Source organism: Lutra lutra, chromosome 8 (genome assembly GCF_902655055.1).
Source record: "Lutra lutra chromosome 8, mLutLut1.2, whole genome shotgun sequence".
NCBI lineage: Eukaryota > Metazoa > Chordata > Mammalia > Carnivora > Mustelidae > Lutra > Lutra lutra.
The window spans coordinates 11,540,440-11,562,503 of record NC_062285.1 but is presented as its reverse complement, the minus strand read 5'-3'; the positions used below and the strand labels follow the sequence as shown (position 1 = coordinate 11,562,503).

Genomic DNA, 22,064 nt, shown 5'->3' with positions numbered 1-22,064 from the left:
CACTTCCCACAAGGAGCTGTTGTCATTTCTCTCTCGAAGTGTGAGTTACTTAGGGATGAGATCCATTTGTGATTTGTATTTCTAGGCCCTACCACAGTGTCTGGTCTGTAACATGCATTCAGTAAATGTTTGCTGTGGGACCCATGGACTCATGAACAAGTAAATAAAGACAACTTGGAGAAAATTCGGTTGCACTTAAAATTAAAAGATCTGGCTTCTAGTCCTGGCTCTATTGTTTACTAACAATTTGACCTTGGACCTCTCATTTTTTCTCAGTCTCAATTTCCATACTGTAAAATGGGGGAAATGATAAGTGTACACAGAAAAGAAATGAGACCAATTGCTCACTTATGACTTGCAAGTGTTCAATAAATATTATCATCACCTGAATTGTGTTAACTTGACCTAGCCCTTAATTATGCCCCAAAAAGGCAGAGAGGATTTGGGGGGATGAAATGAAATGTATAAAGTATAATTTTCCATTTGATACAAAAAGATAATTTGGTTTTTACTTGATAAGTTCAGATTCACTGTAATGTAGTGGTACATTCTCTATCAAAGTGCCAGCCATCTGAAGAGGGGAATAATTTTTTTCAAGAGAAACCAAGTACTTCTCCCATTCTGTTGTGCACCGGGAAGAACTGTTTAATAATTTTCAGTCTCTCTGTAAAATATCAGGAATTTTTAAAATACTCTATACATTCTTCCTTCAGTCAATCAGGAATGTAAGAATATCAGGTACGGTTGTTTAAGATGAAGCCCTGATATAATTAAGGTCTTTTAAGTATGATTTAAGTCGTTATTTTATTCCTTGTAAAAAGGACAGGTATACCAGTTAGTTAGATCGTCATAGAAAATTCTTCATAACAAATACTGGGGAAGTAGCTTATAAAAATAGGGAATTTCCAAAGCTGTTTCCCCAAATTCAAGTGCTATATTTAAGTAAGGGCCGTCCCATGTAAAACTTTCTCCTGGCATTTAAGAGTAAACACTACAACATACCTATCTGATTGCATGGGTAACACATGTAAGCCACTGGTCCCGAAGCAGTTACATGTGCCAGCCCCAAAATGAGCAGCAGAAGACCAGTCGCTGACATAATCCTGGAATTTGCCTTGGTATGCTCATTCTCGCTCTCACCAAAGATTCCATCCTCATGTTTTGCATGTTATGGCTACCAAGCAACTGAAGCGATATTCTCCAAGCCCTTGCAACACCGAAGCCTTCATAATACGCGGTCCTGCTCCTGTGAGAATTCTCCACTTAGCATCATAGACATAATATGGCTGCCCTTGACCTAGCTTAGATAATTCGAATACAGAAGCTATTTTGAATTGTTGTGTTACTTGTTATCTGCTCCACTTCAAGGTAAAACTTCCCACATTCATCAAGGGTTGCTGCCACTACAGAGTATTTCCAACTGTGGAATAATTGTAGCTGTTATGTATTGCGTATTACTGGGAGCCTTGTGTCTTACAGTGATTATTTCTAATTTCTACAATAGTCCTCATTGTTCAATATTTTTTGTATCTAGTTTACAGAGGGAAAAAAATGAGGCTCAGAGAGATTAGGTAGCTTGCTCCACACCACATGCTAATATGTAGCAGAACTGGGATTCAAGACCCCAAGCTCTTTGCTTCCAAATCTACTCCCTTTCCACTCTACCTTACTGTTGGGGGAATCAAGTGTGGTTAAGTGAAGGTACCCTTCAAAATTTGCACTGATTAGCAGAGAACAGGTGTACTCAATTCATGATAAACCAAAACAAAGACACAAATCCCATTAAAAGCAGCTGGAGAAATTGAGTAACTAATTGTTCATTCTCTCTGTGCCTCAAAGACTGCTAAAATTAGCTTGGAATTCTATTTGAAAAATTCTTCAATTAATCATAAACTCTGGCTCCCATTTCTAAAGCAACCTTTTGATAGATGTTTCCAACACTTGCCCCATGCAACTCCCATTACTTCCTCTTTTCTTCAGTGTAAAAACAATCTCTTTTCTATTTCTGGGCCCACTTTCTGCTTTTCTAGCCCTGCCAATTTTTATTATTATAAGGATTCGTCATGTGAATAATTAAGTGCCTTTTCACCTAGGGCTCATTATCACTGTTCATCTTTCATCTCGTTATTCTTCTCCCAGGACCTCCTATAAGTCAATTCAAATACAGATTTCTTCTTTCCCTTTGAGAGTATGATTGGCCATCTTCTTGTCCAAGTAAGATCAATATATTATGTTGTCTAATAAACTATCTTATAGAATGGCTTTTATAAACCTCCTAATGGAGGCTGAAAATCAACTGGATAAAGTATCCAGCTGCTTCAAGTTTGGAAAAGAAGAGAAATACTTTTTCTAAAATATCTTGCTGGCCAACTTCACCTGCTTCCCTCCTTTTTTCACCTTATGCTAAGGGCTGTATAATTAACCACTGAACTGAAGCCTGAAACAATGACTCACTTCTTCATGTGTGTTCCATAATGTCTTGTGTTCAGCTTCCTTTGTGGGTAGCCTGGGAAGCATGGTTGTTCCTCCTATGCTCAGTAGATATCCTAAGCTCCCTTGGCTTTGGACCCACGTGTGAACTCTGTGCATAACAGAGAGTGGTACACTAGTGCTGGGCATTAACTGAGTGTGCTTCCAAGTAGACAGACATCTGAAATACTAGAAGATGTCATGAACAGTGGTGCTGTGGCACTTTCCTAGGGTCAGGGGCCTTCATGACTCTTGGTTTCTTGTGAAAAACTAGTCTGCCTTTGAATACCAACCCCTCTGGCTTCCACCTCCTGAGTGTGGAAAAGTGACTAGAACTACCACATCCTATTAGGAAGGAGAGAGAGTGACTTACCTATAAGATCTTGGGAATCTTACAAGGAATGGCTGTTATTAGCCTTCCCTACCCCCACCCCCCAAAAGGGTAATTTTTGGTGCCTTCATGATGAAAATACATAGTTTGTTTTCTCTTATATATGTGAGCCAAGTTCTGTCATATAATCCTTTGATTCAAGGCAATAACTCTTTTTCTCATTGCTGAGTCACCATATTTCTGGATGTCTGGAGAGAATTTAGAATTAGAGAATTTAATTTTTAAAATATTTTTGAGAATGTATAGTGTATTCCATCACCAGAAACAAAAATGTAGATAAGTGGATCTAGTTTGTTCTGGAAATGTGACTTTTGCTGTCTTTTCCCTTTTGCACAGCCCTCTGCCTTTTCTCTCCCTTTCTCTCTTCTGTTTAAAGTTGGTTTATATTATTGATTGTCAAAACATACATTTCTCTCTAAAGTCTCAAAAAGTCCGGGAAAAGGTAGAAAATATAAGGAATAGGAGAGGATTACTTTTAGCCTGGAGAAAAGTATTAAGTTCATTGTTCCTCTCTCTAAATCAAATAATTTTTAATGACTAAAATAAATGTTTTCTTTTTTGTTTTAAAGGTTCCATATTTACTTATAACAGCATGTGACCTTTGTAAGACAGTATTTATGGCAGCTGCTTGCATTTAAATATATTTAAATCATGAAACCTGCCATTCTTTTGTATTTACATGTTCATGAAATGGCTTTGCAAGAATTTTTCTCTATACTACACTTGTTCTCTCCCTCTTTCCTGGTAGTCCTTGAGCTCTGGTGTTTCATTTTGTTTTGCTTTGTTTTGTTTGATGTATGTGATCATAAGGGTGCTTGCTTTCTCTTTATCATTTCTTTGTTTCCATGTGTGAGTACTATATTTTCAATACCTTGTGACGCTCACAGAAGTACCCTTCCCGAACATTACATTTCTTAAGCCTTGGTGTGGAACCTTATTATTTTAGACTTGCTACGTCGAATTTTGGTAGGCCATTGGCAATGGTGGTCTCAGCATAGGATGATTCTGTGTGCTCTAGGGAAAGAACATTCTCAGCTCAGCCTCCTGTGGACACCCAGCCAAGAGCTGTTCTCAGTTTTCAGCCTGCCTATCCACCATTACATGGATTTGAAATGACCACCATTATTAGAACTTTGGTTCTCTTCAGTCCTTTGCTCTAAGGTGCTCTGACATTCTACCATTGTTTAAGAGCAAAGCCATTGGCAGGCCTCGACAGGATCCTCTCGATCCTTCTTCACAACCGTATTCAACATCATGACCACTACATTCAGTTTTAGTGATTTGACCTTAGTGGTGGCCTGCTTTTTGCATGGTTGTTCTGTACTCCTTATCCTTGTTCCTCTTTAGAGATCATATAGCTCCAGCTACGTCTCAGGGCTGTGGTAAAAATAACATTAAAAATAACCAAAAACTGTTTGTAAAACCTCATCACTATGTTGATGTATAATAAAACAATGCTCTGTTCTTTTTGAGGCAGGCCTGAATAAAACATTCTACTAAGGGCAGCAGAAACTAAGTTTACTTTAGTTTGAAAAAGCTTGTTATCCTACCCTAGAAAGAAAAAATTCTATGTTCGGTTGAATAATTAGTTTTTGATGACCCCATGTGGATTACGGTCTGTCCCCTATTTTCCCAAAGGAAAGATTAAAAAAATACAAGAGTTTCAAAAATAAAAGCCCCACCATCACAGCAATATAGAGCCGGGCCAACATGTTTATTTTCAAAACAGAAAACACAGATCTTATAACAGTGTATTATTTCCATCACTGTTCCAATCAGAAGAAGGAGGATGATTTGATTACTCTGAAGTATTCTGTAATATATTACAGTGAAAATCTTGGGTTTCTTTATTCTCCAGTTTGTATTTGGAATGACTGTCCCCGAATTATATGTCATAGTATATTAGAAATTATAATAACTGGGGGAAAAGCAATACAAGTAAAGTGAAATGTTTTATCGCTCCCCCCCAAAAAAAACATTTTTAGCGGTATTATATTCATGTTTCAGCAAAAACAGACACAATGAGAAGTATCTCTGAAGCCCATTTCTGAACAGTGTTTTCCAACAATAATGTTATATCTCCTATTCACATGAAGGTAGACTCAAGAACTTGGTTTGTTAAATACAGCCTTGTTATTTGACCCTTGTTGGAATACTAAGAATCCATAATGATTTTTGAAAAATACTAAAGAAACGCTGCCTTATGCTGCTACCCTGGAGAGAATCCCCAGGAATTCAATCACTAAACATAGCCACTTCTTATGCTCCACAGCACTTTTTCTCCCAGGAGGCTGCCCTTTCCCATCTACATTAGAGCACCTGGGGAGCTCATTCAGAGGCATGTTCCTTAGCATCTCTGTGACCTATAGAATCGTAGTCTGAGATGGGATCCAGGAGCTGCCCTTTTTTTTTTTTTTTAAGATTTTTACTTATTTATTTGAAAGAAAGACACCACAAGTAGGCAGAGAGGCAGGCAGAGAGAGAGGAGGAAGCAGGCTCCCCGCTGAGCACAGAGCCTGATGTGGGGCTCGATCCCAGGACCCTGGGATCATGACCTGAGCCAAAGGAAGAGGCTTTAACCCATTGAGCCACCCAGGCGCCCCTGCCCTTTTGAGAAGTTCCCCTGTGTATGTTATTCTCCTCTCTACAGCATTTCAAGAAGGTGGGTTAGAACAGTGAGATGCCACCTCACACCAGTCAGAATGGCTGAAGTTAACAAGTCAGGAAACAACAGGTGTTGGTGAGGGTGCAGAGAAAAGGGAACCCTCCTACACTATTGGTGGGAATGCAAGCTGGCAGTCACTCGGGAAAACAGTATGGAGGTTCCTCAAAAAGTTGAAAATAGAGCTGCGCTATGACCCAGCAATCACACTACTGGGTATTTACCCTAAAGATACAAATGTAGTGATCTGAAGGGGCATGTGCACCCCAATGTATATGGAAGCAATGTCCACAATAGCCAAATTATGGAAAGAGCCCAGATGTCCATCAACAGTTGATGGATAAAGAAAATGTGGTGTATACACACACACACACACACACACACACACACACACAATAGAATATTACGCAGCCACCAAAAAATATGAAATCTTGCCATTTGCAATGACGTGGATGGAGCTAGATGGTATTATGCTAAGCGACATAAGTCAATCAGAGAAAGACAAGTATTGTATGATCTCACTGATATGAGGAATTTGAGAAAAAAGAGAATCATGGGGGAAGGGAGGGCAAAATGAAACAAAGCAAAACCAGAGGGAAACAAACCATGAGAGACTCTTAATCTCAGGAAACAAACTGAGGGTTGCTGGAGGGGAGATGGGGGGAGGGATGGGGTGGCTGGGTGATGGACATTGGGGAGGATATGTGCTATGCTGAGTGCTGTGAATTGTGTAAGACTGATGATTGACAGAACTGTACCCCTGAAGCAAATAATATATGTTAATAATAAAAAAAAATTAAAAATTTTAAAAAGTAAAAGAAAAGAAGAAGATGGGTTAGAGGCTAGGGTGTGATAGTGGAAATTGCACATGAGGCTGACAGCTCTGCGGCACTTGGAGCAACCCCTGTGACTGGTGAAGGGTGACTGACAGCATTGTTTCTCTACTTCAGGAATCGTGATGCCTTAGCCTTTGCTATGGGCCAGGCATTGTTCCAGAAGTTCAACACTCATGACCTCGTTTAACCCTCACAGCAGCCCAGAGAAGTGGGCATTACCGTTGTCCCCATTCTGTAGGGGAAGACACTTAGACACCATGTGCATAAATAACTTGCCCAAGGTCGCATACCTAGCGAGTCAGCTCTTTTCCAAACACTTCCTGCACTTCTACAAATTATGGTACAAAAAGATGGTTTTTGATCTATAAAATGTTTTTGCTTTCCCTCCCAACAAATCAACTTGTGACTCTTCAGCAATTTGTTCTCCATTTTTTTCCTAGAAATCTCTTGTATTCTAAATGTAAGTGATATTAGTGGATTAGGATCTGTATACTATTGGAATTTAATAAATGCTGTGGGATATAAATGCCTAGACAAAATCTTGAGTGGATACTCCTGGCAAGATTTAAATGGGGGGGTGGGGAGGAGGTGGCATTTGGTATGCCCTTGATCAAATGGGTCATCAGAAGACCTTTTTTTTTTTTTAAAGATTTTATTTAGTTATTTGACAGACAGAGATCACAAGTAGGCAGAGAGGCAGGCAGAGAGAGGAAGGGAAGCAGGCACCCTGCTGAGCAGAGAGCCCGATGTGGGGCTCGAACCCAGGACCCTGAGACCATGACCTGAGCCGAAGGCAGAGGCTTAACCCACTGAGCCACCCAGACGCCCCCATCAGAAGACCTTTATACCAGGAGTACTCTGGGGCCCTTCTGACCCCCAGAAAGCATTTTATCTCCCTTTACACCTAGTTCCTTGTTTAAATTCGAATGCCCTTCAGTATCATCAGCAAAAATCTTCCGAGTCTTCATTTCAAAGCCCTTCCCCACCCTACTTCAGACTTCAAATGACTGTGTCTGAAATGAAAAGCAGAAAATCACAGAACCTTTAAATGTAGAAATGTGCGAACATAGAACACTGACATGCCAAGTACAGTTGTAACATTTTAAGTTTATTAAGAACATTGAGATGTATTTGAAAAGTAGAAGGCCTGGTAATCCTGTTCATCTTATGTCTAAAATATGTTTCTTTTCTATTAATAAATACAGCAGATGAACTGTGAGTAAAGAAGCTGTCATTCGCCACTCCTCGGAAAGATCCAAGAAGTTTGCGAGCGTCATCTCCCTTGTGTCATTTCTGGTGTTAATGCAGTCAGACAGGTTTAACAGCTAGGTCTCCTCGTCTCAAGTGCCATTTCTGGAGATGGCAATTTGAGGAATTTGCAAAGCATGGCAAAAATGTGAGCCAATTTAAAGATACACCACGGTTCATATATCAAAGCAAAAATACTTTTCGATGGTTTTTCAGAGATACTCAAGAACTTGAAAATACATAGACAGAGCCAGACTCTCCAGCCAGTTTCTAGACTATTACAAATGCATACTCTCCCATTTCTGTTTGCTGAAGAAAGACATATTTATACTTCATAACCTGACATCATATAGATACATGTTCGTTAAGTCAACCTTCTAGAATTGCAGGGTAGCAGCTATAAAATTGATCTCGGGAGAAAGAGTGCTGGTGCTGTTGAAGAACTTAGAGGATGAATATCAATATCAACTTTGGGCCAAAATTAAGATTTAGCTAAGAACTGGTAAGTCCATCCAGTTTCCAAAACTAGTAGCCCAACTGGCATGCAAAAGGAGTGCTTTTATAAACAATTAATGCTCCTTGCAACACACAGACACACACAGAAGTTATTCATGCATAGTTAGGAAGTCATTTTCTGAGACTTTGGCTAGAAACCTAGCTTTCATGGATGAAACATTTTGGGTAACATCTCCAATATTCCCCTTGAGAAAAATGAAGTAACGAAATCCATTAGACACTTAAAGTTCTCAGCTCTTGTTTCATGTGGATCCAGTATTCTTTGTCTTGGCATGTTGTGATAGTTTGGCACAAAATAGCATCAGAAAAACCATTTTGTCCCTGAAGATGATAGATTCTGCACACTTAATCCATTAATCTGAGCTGATGGGCTTTGCCCAGAGTTAAAACATTCTGTTCTTACATAATGGCTTTCTTATTAAATCTCTGAACAATACCAATTTTTCTGGTGTCTACATTCAACCCCATATTCTAGATGTAAAAAGAGAGAGAGGAGGTTAATTTTTTTTTTTTTTTTTTTTTTTTTACAAGGGTTCCTTTGGTGCTTGGTATATGTGATCAAGTGCTCTTCTGTTTTAGAAAATATTCATTCGTGGTCCTCAGAAGAAGCATATTATCATAGTACTGTTAGCCCCATTATATAGGTGAGAAAGTTGAAGTCGAGCAGCTGGTCTGCTGTCAAACAGACAGTAGGCGTAGAGCAGGGATCCAGCTCCTGCTGTCTGATTCCAGGGTCTGGGCTCCAACCACTGCACTAGGCTGCCTCTGTGCCTCATTCCAGACCACCCTAGTAGTTAATAACGATGAGCTCAGAACAGAAATGAGAATATTTAACATTTCCAGACCCCCTTTCTGGTCATTCACCAACAATTTCCTCCCCACAGATTGCATTCTAATTTTCAGAGTGAAGTTTCAGGCTGAAAGTTTTTGGCTTTGGAAAGGTGGAGCCTTTGAGATCACAGAGGAGCAATCTTGGTAGATGGGCTCATGCAGAACAACTTAACATCAAGAATCTTTAATGTATTTAGCGAAAAAGATTGAAAGTGAAGTGGAGGCGTTATAACTGGGTCTTACTCGGCTTATTTGAAAAGTTACTTCCAAATTGTTAAATCCCGCTTTCTACAACTTCAGTCGTCCGGCTTAGATTGAAGTTGGGAACACCGGTGCGTTTTACAGTAACAGTTCCACTTGGAATTGATAAGGAGCCATTAGTCTCAAGTTCTTATTCTCTGCCCACTAAGAAAAGCCACAAGGCCACCACTCCCTGACTGATTCCCGGGTTTGCACACACACATGGGTACTGCTGGAATAACGAAGATGTTGTTGTTAATGGAGATATAACCTATCCCAAAAATTTTGCGACATCAGCTTACCCCCACCCAGACGGAGGAGCTCTTCGCTATTGGTCCGGAAGAGAGGGGTGTGGTTTCTCATTTTTATTTCCCGGCGGCGTTAGAGGAGACGATGCATTGACAGAGAGGCAGCCGAAGGTGGGGATCCTGAGGATCCGGGACATCTGGGCATCATTAGCCATAGTGAGGGGCCAGCCCACATGAGAGGCAGCAGGAAGGAAAAGAATCTTTGGCCAGATGTTCGAAGTCATGGCTGGAGGACACACTGGCTTAATTTTTGGAAAAGATTTTTCTTCAAACCCTGAAGTGATTTTGGAAGCCACTCATTCTTTAAGGCCTCAGGATAAATAATTGTGCTAGTATATTGCAAAAAGGAAAAAAAATTCTAAACGCTCTCCATGAAGAAGAGGTGGGTTTCATTTATAATTCTCAACTATTCAGAAAGGTTGCCCAACTCTTGCCCCACTACCCCTCTCAAGGCCCTCAAAACTCGGGCTCCAGTGCTCTTCTGGGAGCAGTGTCCTTGGTACTCACCAGGCTCGGATGCAGTCTCTTCCCGCTGCGCTGCAGTTTTAAAGAACTCCCCTCGGGTTGTAGTGGGCCTGGAAGAAGCAGCTCCGTCATCCAGATACGTGTTGCAGTGTGTTGGGTATTTTTTCCTTCCTGCAGGGGCAAACATCACTTAGAATGATTTATCGTTACTCATTCGGAAGCTCTGACTACCCCAAAGAGAGGCTAACCACAAAAATTTCCTCTAAAAGTGATGCAGCCACAGCTGTCTAGGAGTTATTTAGCAGTAATTCACTCTGGGCAAAAGAAGAGTGATTATAAGGATATCACGTCTATTAAAACGTCAATCCAATTAAAGCCTGGGAGAGAACTCAAGAGACCTCACAGTCCCTAATTCTGTGATTTGGGCAGGGTTTTTTTTTTTTAATATTTTAGATTAAATCATAAGCAGAAAAAAGTCTCTTTTTGCATCTCTGTGGTCTAAAATACTTTTTTAAAAAAAGAACAGAAAAGGTGTTTAACCAATTTTGAATAAGTTGTCATTCAACAGGCTTTCTGTGTAAACAGTGCATTAAGCCTTGTCATGGTCTTCGAAGGGGGCTTTATGGATGGAAGACCACTCGAGTGATTGAATGCAGTAGTTAAAAACATGACCTTCAGAGTCGGCTGACGTGGAGCTGAGACTCACCACCCCTGTTGCCAACATGAGTCCTTTGCGAGTGTCTGGACCCTTCTAAGCTCCAGTGGCATTTGGAAATAAGGCCCATAGTGCTATTTCACAGGGTTATTATCAGCATTTAGCCAAATAACGTTTTAGAGTCCCTGGCGTAGCGCCTGGCACAGGAACAACCTTCCAATCAATATTAGTGATTGTTATTTTAAGGATAACCCCTTCTCGCAACATTTGAGCCTCTCGATATTCAAGTTTGAACTGGATGAAGCTGGATTTTGAATTCTTTCAATCTGTTTCTATTTCACAGGCCAAAACCACTGCCACATCAGGGAAGGCACATGGTAGATTACTACCTTATTTATTAAAGAGATTATCATAAGGCAAAAGTCGAAGTTCAGTGAAAAAAGCAAACATGTACAGAATGACCCCATTTTTAAAAATATATATAAACTTGCTTGGAAAGCCATATATTCAAATATTATATTAGTTATCCCTAAACTTCCTGTATTTTCTCTTTTATACTTTTTTTCCTAGATTTTTTGCAGTGAACCTATATGACTTTCATATTAGAAAAACACAGCATAGGGGCGCCTGGGTGGCTCAGTGGGTTAAACCTCTGCCTTCGGCTCAGGTCATGGTCTCGGAGTCCTGGGATGGAGCCCCGCATCGCATCGAGCTCTCTGCTCAGCAGGGAGCCTGCTTCCCCCTCTCTCTCTGCCTGCCTCTCTGCCTACTTGTGATCTCTCTCTCTCTCTGTCAAATAAATAAATAAAATCTTAAAAAAAAAAAAAGAAAAAAGAAAAACAGCATATGCTGTTTTTAAAAGGACAGTATAGAGTTATAGTGGAACCAATCTTTAGGTGTGTGTGTGACCCCCGCCTGGATCCAGTATGTGGGGAAGTAAAGATAGAGACTATGGAGGTGGGAGCCTCAGGGATGGCCCTGTCCGTTTGGGGTAAGGTCCTGTAGATTAAGAGCCGTCGGCATTTCGTAATCTTCAGGAAGGTTTTCCATCTGTCCGGTTTGCCAGAGCCTTGCTCTTTATCTCAACTGTTCCAAGTATGTAAATAACTCCAGAAACTGATCTGGTGTCCTGGGGTCTCTTGGAACCTCTGAGATCAGAAACACACCAAACCCTGGCTGTTCACATCAGCTGTCCCCAGTGAGGGCCCCAAAACGGACCACAGAGCGGTGGTCAAGCATCTGCATCTCTGAATCACTCCATCTCAATTTAGGGAAATACGTAGTGCATGATTTTTAGATTATTTAATTTTTTAAAATCCTCATATTTTTAATCTACACCTAAGTGATGTGAGTTTCTGCTCCACATTTGTGGGATCTTTTTAAACATCCCTAACCTAAGGGCTTATTGATTCAATTTGAGAAAAAAAAAAAAATCTCAGAGATTTGGCCATATTTTTATCTCTTTTTATTACCATAACTCTTACTTCAGGAATATATATCAGAATTAATACATTTCTGGATTGCGTTTATCAAAGTCGAGTGGACTCTGCCCACAGAGCTTGGTGCTTCCACATCTCGAATGGCAATAGAAGTGGTTTTCAGTGTAATTGTTTCTCTACATAACTTTATAAGGAAACACTTGTCCAAACTGAGGATAGCCCCACTTTAAGTTTCAGCATGGTTTGGGTTTTACGGCATCCAAGATTTTCCTAACTACGCACCTCTTTTTTTTTTTTTCTTTCCTTTTCTTTTTTGGTCTTAAAACACGCTCTTTTGGCTGGTTGAGTAAGTTGTTCCTGCCAACCAGTTGCTTTTATGGTAATTGACAGCGTAGCTGATTTTTGGAACCTTAGAATCTAAAAAGGCATTTTAGCCCAGACTTCAGATAGGCCGAGCCAAGCTACTTTCAGAGTGAGAGATACAGCTGAGCTGAATGTAGGGCAGTCAGACCCCAAGTCTGTGCATGCTCATTAACAGCAGGGAAACGTCTGCTCTGGCTCAGACTTCGGATTTCTCTCTTTCCAGCGGCATTCAGAATCCTTCCCTCTCCTGGCAGAATGTGACTGGATGCCACTTCTGGACAGGAGCCAGGGAGACCACCTGTCTGCTGTGTGTAGAAGTGGCTTGAGCCCCCCACCGAGCACCTATCTATTGGCTGAAAAGAAGCAAAACACTTGAATCAGATAAAAGCCAGCTAGTTTACACTTCAAAAGAAAAAAGCATCTTCACAATTAATGGAGTTATTTAATGTAAGGAGTAGAGGGTACCTTTTCTGAGTTCCCCTCAATGATGTCAGTTCTCTAAAATAGCTGGGGTGTTTCCCCAGATTTCATCTCAGAATAAGGACTGGAAAAACAATCTTCCCAAACCAGCAGATCTTTATTGCCCTTTGCTTTCCTGCAAGAGCACAAATGTTTCAGAGTAAAAGGACCCCTGTTTGCTATCTTGCTTCTGCTAGCTCTTCTGGGAACTAGAACACACTACTCTGCAGGAGGTGGCTCTTGGACGCAGAATATCCTAGTGACACTGGGCAACCCACCAATAACAACAACAGGGAAAGCACGCCCTTCTAACACCAATTAATGTTTTGAACCAGAAGCACCCTGGACACAGAGACTCTCCCCACCCCCCTCCACCCCAAATAGTAGTAGTCACCTCTTTCTTGTTGGTTTGAAATGTTTGACACTGAGCTTTGTTACACCCTGTTTTCACATTGCTCTTGATAGAGAAGCAAAATGTCTCTTCTGTTCCTTACTTTTTATGAAGACCTTTCTTCTCTTGCTGAGGAAAGAACCTGAATCCATACCTAATGACACTGAACATACCCATCAACTTTAGAAATGAAACGCAGGAGGCGGTCTTTTGAATGTTGCTGGGGGACCTTGTTGAAATCGTGAAACTAATTAAGAATACCCGAACAGGGATTGGAATCTAGGTTTTACACTTCAAAGGTATTTTCATAGGCACTGAGCTGTAAAACTCATACACCCAAAGAGTAAGCAGAATTTTATAATTTCGCAGTTGGCAAAAACTTGTTTCTCGGTGGAAGGAGTTCAGGGAGACTAGCCGCAGTGCTACCAGCATCCAGCCGCTGACCGCGCTGCAGGATGTACACGTTCACTCTTCCTCTTAAACAGAATCTCTCCATGGACCTGAGTGGTGAATTCACATGTAGGCTCCACTCACTTATGGCATTTCTGGGTTCTGTAACCCATTACATATTTGATGGCCACAGGCTTCCTTCTTGTCGTCTGTGCGGTAATCACTCTTGGGTTGATCGTTCAGGTAGGGAATTCACCTCTGGTTCCCTTTGAATACGTGAGACTGCTTTGTTTGTAAGCCAGAGCATCAGTTACATGGTCTTTTCTAAATTATGTTTTGTTATTTCCCTAATGTTATTTAAGCTTCATGGAACTTATTCTGCTTTTGCCAAGTCTTTCCATTGAATAAATATCTCCATAACCTATTGCTTCACTTTGGCAACAGAATTGTTGCAATTTGTGGGCAAAATTGAGCAAAGGCTTAACTCTTTCTTTTTTCCTCTGTAAAATATCCAGTGTTGCTGGCTTTCCTCCTCCTAAACAAAGACCTTGACTTGTTCTCTGTTTTTGTAGTACGCTGTCTCTGTCATTCCTGAGTAAAGATTTACAGATAATAGTACGAAACAAAGAGTGACTTAACAGACATAACAGAGACATGCTATCCACGTACAGAGGCACTAATACAAAATCAGCTAAGACACAAAGTGCTTAGAATAGTGCCTGGCACAGAGGAAGGGATCTGTAAACTGGGATTATTGGAGTTCTGTGAATTACAAATTGTCATTCTCTTTCTTCAATTACATAAGTAATTGTATAGTTCCAAAAATATCAAAAGCAACCAAAATATAGCTAACCATCCAGGCCAACCTAGTAGGGACCAGAAGATACAGTCGGTGACCATCCAGCTGCTCACAGATTGAACTCTTTCCCCAAAGGACCCCTAAATGAAAGGAGATCAAAGAAAGGGACTAATGTTTGTTGTTCTGTTTTGGGCCAGACACATAGCATCTCATTTATTCCTCGTAAGAACCTTGTTATTTATGCACTAAGTGTTTTTGTTTTGTTGGCTTGCCTTTTTTTTTTTTTTTTTAAAGCTCCCTGGAACCCTAGGAAGGATTCTACAAAGAGCCCATAGTGACCCTTTATTTCTCCCAGGTCCACACCAGGAGGCCTGACTCAGGATGCACTAACAGGCTTTCCTAATTCTTTTCCTTCCTAGAGGACACAGGACTTTAGCTGCCTCCTCTCCATGGACATATAATCATTTTTCTCCTGAACATATCTTCCTTGGAAAATTTTACCCTGGTTACACTGTATTATGTTCATGTTGATGCTCTTATTCTCAAGTCCCATTACTGTCTTAGAGCCCAGAACTGGAAAATTATGCTGCCTTGCCTTACTAGCCTTGAGCCTTGCAGAGGGGAAAAAAATGTCTTCAAAAAATATTGGGTTGAGAGAGGTAAAACAAAGGGAGAGGAGGGAGGGCAGGAAAATACAGCTTTCCAAGCTTTCCAAAGCCATACAACTGGAAGGAGGTCTTAAGTAAATACCCTGGTTTTCATGTTTCCTGTATAGGGCAAAGTGCCTCATTTCGTAACTACTTGGTAATATTTATTGTTGTTATTGATGATGGTGGTGGTGGTGATGGTGGTCGTAACTTAGTTTTGAAATCTCATAGGCTGATGGGGAGTCTCAACCCTGTTCCTTTGTCCCCACTTCCCATGCCATGCTAGCAGATCCTCTTTACCCTCTGTATGTCTTTCCCTCCAGCATGTCTATTTTTGGGTTCCCAGTACCATATTCTTTTACTCTAAAAGCTACCTAGGGAGAATTAATCAAGATTAGTAGCCCATTTCATTTTTCTTGATATTGATGTTTGCACTGGTAGACATTAGTGCCTAAGAGAAGGAGGAAATATACACCAAAAGAGAGAGTGCATAAGCAAAGCTCACCCCATAATGCTCATTTCCTGCAGTGGGAAGGATTCCTTTGCAGCTAGAAGACTGGTGCCTGCGTATTCTAATAGGGCCAGAAGTCCTGTGCTGTTGCATTGAATCTGCCACTCATTTGCTAGTTAGCCAGAGGGATCTATTTGTCAATCTGTTTTCTGAAATCACGGTTTGAGTCCCACGAAGTCCTAGAAGGTTGAACCAGAGGCACCCTGAAGTTCTAAGAACTCTCTTATTTTATAGTTGAAGAAATTGCATCCCAGACCTTGTGGGAGCATTGTAGCCTGTCCGAAGGTACAGCAGGTGAGTGGGGGAGTGAGATCAGAACCTGGCCGCAGGAGGAGTTAGGGTTCTTGTCCCTCTACTATTTGCCTCCTCATTAAAAAATCCAATTTCTTGGAATAAATCAATGTCAGATTTTTGTATATTTATGAAAGCTATTTTGCATTTTTTATTACCTGTTCTCATCTTATTCCTGCTTCTTTGCCGAGAGATTTCTTTTGTATCTTAAACTACTTTATCTTTGTTAAACAAAAAATTAACTGATTTTCGACCATATTTCCTGATGAGCTTCTATTCCTGGTCATTAATGAGGCAACTCCAGAGATTAAAACAGAAAGAAACAAGGAAAGAAAAATAATTGAGTTTTTGCTTGTCTTTACAGACGCTCTGGAAAATGGATCCAATAAGGGTGACAGGTGAGAAATATGTTTTTATCCGCCATTTGTGCTTTTCACTGATGGCATATTCTGTGTACACTGCAGTGGGTTTGATCATTATCTTTCTTTTCTTGCTGAATCCAGTGCAGCCCACAGGAAGGGATCAAGCAAGGATGACACATACTGGAAGGAGATTAATGCCGCTATGGCCTTAACAAATCTTGCACAGGGCAAAGACACACTGCAGGGAACCACCAGCTGCATCATCCAGAAGTCGTCACATATAGCAGAAGTCAAGACCGTCAAAGTGCCACTGGTCCACCAGTTTTAAGGGTTTGTCGCTTTTCAGACCAATGGCTGTTCTTCACGTCAGTGTTTTCCCATAAAGCCTCCTCCTACGAGCCGAAGCAGAAGTGGAAATGACTCCCTTTCAAACCTCTTTTTATTTTTAATTATCCTAACTATATCATTTAGTTGCTTCTATAAAAGACATGTAAATTATAAAAACCTCACTTTAATCAAAAATAGTAACTTATTTTATGTTACTCAAACTATGCATCAGGTGTCTGCATTGCATTACAGTAAGTGCCTTGCTTCCCCAAAATCAGCAGCAACGTGGGCGTAGTGGAGCAGCTATGCCTCAAATGACAACACCGCCATGCTTGTTCGTCTGTGTGTCACTCCAGACGGGCCTCTGACCATTCCAGGACTGAAACCACACGCGCTAAAAGGCCTCACAATGTATTCAGTAATTCACGTGTTAAAACTTGGACATCTATTCAGCCCAAATGAAACGTTCCTCTTAAAAAAAAACAACTTCTGCAGCATTTAAAATTGTTCAGCATGCTTTTCAGAGTGACAGTGAGAATTTCATGCATGTATCTTGCCTGCCTACCAGACACACTACAAAGTTCCAAAAGGAAAGGAGCAGCGATCACATAACATGTACACGTAAAAAGAATCCAGTGAATACATTGTGATCTGAAGAACTTTTTCCAAGCATTGATGGAAAATACCACAATGCCCTTTTAGAATTAATTTGGATTTTCTTTTTCTTAAATTTTGCTGAAGTTCTTAAAAATTTTATTATATAAATTACTCAAAATGTTCCCCTGTAGAACTAAACCTATAGTTTAGTTTTAACACATAATCCTGTTTGCGTTAAAGTTCAGTGCTTTTTGTGATGGAAAGCTTTTCATGTGGAATGGTTAAAAAACCTTTTAGTTGGTTCATTTCAAATTATAATTGCTGATGGACAATTTGTATTGCAACGAGAACAAGACAATGAAAGAAATGTATCTCTATGTGAATATACATATACACTCATAAAATTGGTTTTTAAATTTAAAACATATGGAAAACAAACATTGACAGTCTTTGCATTTTGCCAAGTAGGACATTAAAGTAAAAATTAAGTGAACTCATGCATTAAAAGAAGGAACGTTTCGTTTCTAAATTAGACTATCACTGAGTGAGAATAATCAGTATCAGGAAAGAAGAATATAGTTTTCAATCAAACAATAATATTCTAATCAGCTGGGGGAGACTTGAAACTTGAATAAACAGTGGAGATGCCAAATATAACAGAGAATATGTACTACAGAGAAGTAAAAAGGATTTGACTCTTTTATGGTGGGATGTTTTTTCTGGGTATGTAATCTATTTTGTAATTTTTTTTTTTAACTGGAAAGCTTTTTTGTGAGTGTGAATGAGAGCCATTAGTGCAGCCATGTGGTGATATTTTTCTTTATTTTGCAAAATGTTTTTCAAACCAAAGGCTGCTCTAGTTGATATGTGGACAATATCAATCTTGATATAAATCGTAGGACACTTTTTCATGTAACATAGTATTTGGGGTTTGGGTTTATTTAGTGTAATGAAAATAATTTGATATAAAAATATTTTGTATATATATATTTTTACTTTGTTTTCTAAATTGCTGTTTGCAGTAACAGTAAGTGCAAAGCAGGATATGTTAAGTTATGACTGTATGATCAGATGAAGTATGAGTTCGTTTGGTTTACATCCTTAAATAGTTACAGATCCTTGACAAAAACTTTCGAATCTTTACCAGTTAATTTTGTCATAATGTGATCATGTCAAAGAAAGCTAAGGACAAGTACTTCACTCTTTTTCATACTATTATAAGTTATTCTGGTATTAAATATTTTAATAAAATTGACTTTGTTTTGACATATTTCAGTTAGATGAATGGATGCTGGTTGTTTTTTATTTGAATTAGTCATAATTCATTTTTGCCATACTTTTAAAAAGAATCAGCAAATTCGTTCTGTGTTATAAACTATGGATGACAAGGCATTATAGGAGAGCTTTCACATGATTTTTATTTTTAAATACCAAAGCTTGGAATCTGGCCTATAAACACATCAAGAAGATTTTATAATTAGCATATCCTTGGCAATATCTCCAATTGCAATTACTTTTAATTTATTTTTTCTTTTGCTGCTTTAACATTTTTTGGAAATTAAAATTCCCCCCAATCCTTAAAAGAATCTTGAACAATGCTGAGCCAGCAGCTAAGAATCTAACTCATAATTTATGTTGTAGAGAAATAGAATTACCTCTATTCTTTGTTTTGCCATATGTAATCATTTTAATAAAATTAATAACTGCCAGGAGTTCTTGACAGATTGAAAATAAAAGTTAATTTCTAGACTTCAATGATCATATGAATTTTGTTTTCCTTTGAGAGTTGACCAGGTGAAGAAAGAAGTAGAACAGAAGGGTCCATTATATGCCGTAAGTCTCTTTAGGTTGGTAAGGGATATGATATGGGAGCACTGCGTTTGTATTAGGTTTGCTTTTCATCACCTTAGACCACCAACCTACCTTTTAAGAGCCGAGGAAAAGAGAGTATGATGCTAACTGTTAAAATACATACATAAATTTAAAATGAACATTTGCACTAAATACTTTCTTTGAATAGCTAATACAATAAGCATTATCACTGTGTGCTATGTACTGGAGAGAATCTTGGCTTTGAAGTTAGACAGATCTATGTATCTCAGTTCCATCACCCACTATATAAGATTCCGATTCAGTCATTCTGGACTTGGCTTTCTTCATCTGCAAAGTGAAAGGAATGAGTCATAGCTTGTAGACTGGCTACAAGGTTTAGAGATCACATAAAGTGTTCTAAGTGCCTACCACAGTGCCTGGCATTTAATAGGTGCTTAATAAATGGAAGGTATTATCACATAATTATAATTCCTCTATATAGGGTTTGTGTGCAAGAAAGTAGCAATACACACACTGTATTGGGATACGGAGAGTTTCATGAGGAGCATTGGGAAAGGAAAGAGGTCTGACATGAAAGACTGCTGGGGAATAATAATAGTTGGGATCAGAGTTAGAGAGACCTTCAAGAAAGATCATTTTATTATTACTACCTTGAACTTCCCAGAGTAAAGAATAAAGTATAACAAATGTAGGAAAGAACAGAAATGCCAATATAAAACATAGCATGTGGGAGAGCTTCCTTCATCCATATCGGCTAGAATTGCTTTTCCCTCTATTCATCCTGCTTGATCTTGTTCAAGATGACGAGGAACTCAAGCTGCTCTCTGTATCCCTGCCTGCCCCAAGTAGCAGTGTTTAACAAACAGTGGCAACAGCCATGGTCTGCTTTTAAACTCATCCAGCTCAACAGCATAACATCATGCAAATAAACACAGAGAGTAAGCAAGCCACCCAGACTCTTCTGTCTGGGGCGGCTTAGGTCGGCCTGCCTTGGAAAGCAGTGTGGGGTGGTGGTAAGGACTTGGACTGGCATAACCTGGCTTTGCTTCCTCACTGCTTGGTGACTTTGGGGAATAAGCATAAGCCTTGTGTACCCAGTGTTTGCATCTATAAAATTTGATCTATGAAATTTACCTACTCTGAAGATCTATTGTGAAGATCAAATAAGGCAGTGAATATAAAAGTACTTTGCAAACTGCATGTACTGTACAAATGTTAATGATTATTAATGTGTTCCAGATGACTCTGAAACACTTAATATCCTATAATTTTTGGCAATATAAACTGTGGTTTCCATGAAGCATAGAAGACCACCAGATTTTTTCAAGTTCATATTGTGATCTACCATCTTTGGGCCGTCTTGAGCAAAGTCTTCTGGTCCTCTACTTCTTTTGTTTGTTTTTTGTTTGTTTTGTTTTGTTTTTATTTTTCACCTTTTTTTTTTTTTTAACAGTTATGGTCAGAATTAGGTGACTGATTGTCACATTGCAGGGACAGAATCCTAACTTTATCACTTCCTAGGCTGGAGATACATCTTAGAGATGGACTAAAAGTTTGGTTGGAGAAGTGTACGTATTGCCCATAATAAACTCTTTTTTTTTTTTTTTAAGGTGAGAAAAACCAGTTTCTAAGTTTGGACAAACAAGCTGATGTGCTTTTTACATCTTTACACGAATGACTCCCTGGAAATTCATGTAAAGTTTGTCTTAGTAAGTCTTCTGAAATAAATTTCAGCCCAAAGCCAGCTTCTGGAAATTTGATCGGTAGTGAGTCTAATCTGACTTGTATTCATGACTTTTAAACAAAATTTAAAATTTTAATTCATGTTTTGTAAAAGTATAAACATAACTTATGCTAGCTGTAGAAACATTTAAGCAGTGTAGGAGGACATAAAATAAAAAAAAACAAAAACCCATACGCTATCTCTCCATAATCCCAATCCCACATCCCAAAGATAACCATGGTTAACAATGTCTTGTGTCTATTTCCAGAAACTCTATGCTTATACAAACTTGTACTTTTTCATCTTGCACTTCTTACCGTATTCATACGATCCTGCAATATTTTTTCCATTCCATCATGTGTATGTGTATATATGTTTCATATCTATATATATGTAGATTTCATTATTTAAATGAATGCACAGGATTTTATTTTGGATCTTTTATAATTTACTTAGCAAATACCTCCTTGGTGGACTTCTGGATTATTTCCTATTTTTGATTATTATAAACTAGTGCTACTCAAAGTGCTGTTTTACATTGAGATAAGGAGCTTACCCCAGAATATAAATTAGCATACTGCAAGAAAACCTTCTATGAATAAAAATTGTCACCTGAACTCACAGAGCTCTTAGTTGATTTATATTCCGACCCCTTCTCTCCTCCCAGACTAATAACCAATAATTGATGAATTGTCATCATCAAACAGACCATATTTCAACATCACTGATATAAATACTGATGCAGCGAACATTCTTGTATATATGTGACTTCAGCCACTTGTATGTCTATGGAATAAATACCTGAAAGTGGAATTCATTGGTCAAATGATAGGTAAATTTAATTTTGTGATGGATGCTGCCAATTTTCCAAGTAAAAGGTCTACCAATTTACACTGTTAACCGTAGAAAGTGAATGTCTGTTTTTCTTCAACTTGTTCAAAACATTGAGTATTATTAAGCTTTTCCATACTAGACAATGTGGTAGGCAAAAGTGATATTTTGTCATTGCTTTAACTGCAACTTTCTCAAGAGGAGTGGCACACATAAGTTTATTGGTCATGTATTTGTTTTCAATGAACTGCTTGTTCATGTCTTTTTTGTTGTTGTTTCTTCATTTCTTTTTCATTCTTACCTTCCTTTCATCCATTTGTTAGTGATTTGTACATTATTTGTATATTTTAAAATTCTCTTCTATTCTGTCTACAATATATGCTGTAAATATTTTCCAAGAATGTTTTTATATATACTTTAGCTCACTTATAGTATTTTTGAGTTCAGAAGCTTAAATGTAATCTGTACATATGCATAGAA

The 22,064-nt window shown here is 39.0% G+C and overlaps 1 protein-coding gene across 5 annotated transcripts in view; it reads left to right on the top strand.

Annotated features, from left to right (window-relative positions):
• MKX (mohawk homeobox) overlaps positions 1-18,467 on the top strand; it is a 66,372-nt gene extending 47,905 nt beyond the window's left edge. For all 5 annotated transcript variants that reach the window (XM_047743317.1, XM_047743319.1, XM_047743318.1 and 2 more), the window contains 2 exons: positions 16,276-16,309; positions 16,415-18,467. In XM_047743317.1, the coding sequence (XP_047599273.1) occupies positions 16,276-16,309; positions 16,415-16,601 (221 nt within the window). In that variant the 3' untranslated portion in view covers positions 16,602-18,467. The remainder of the gene's footprint in view (positions 1-16,275; positions 16,310-16,414) is intronic.
• The last annotated feature ends 3,597 nt before the right edge of the window (positions 18,468-22,064 follow it).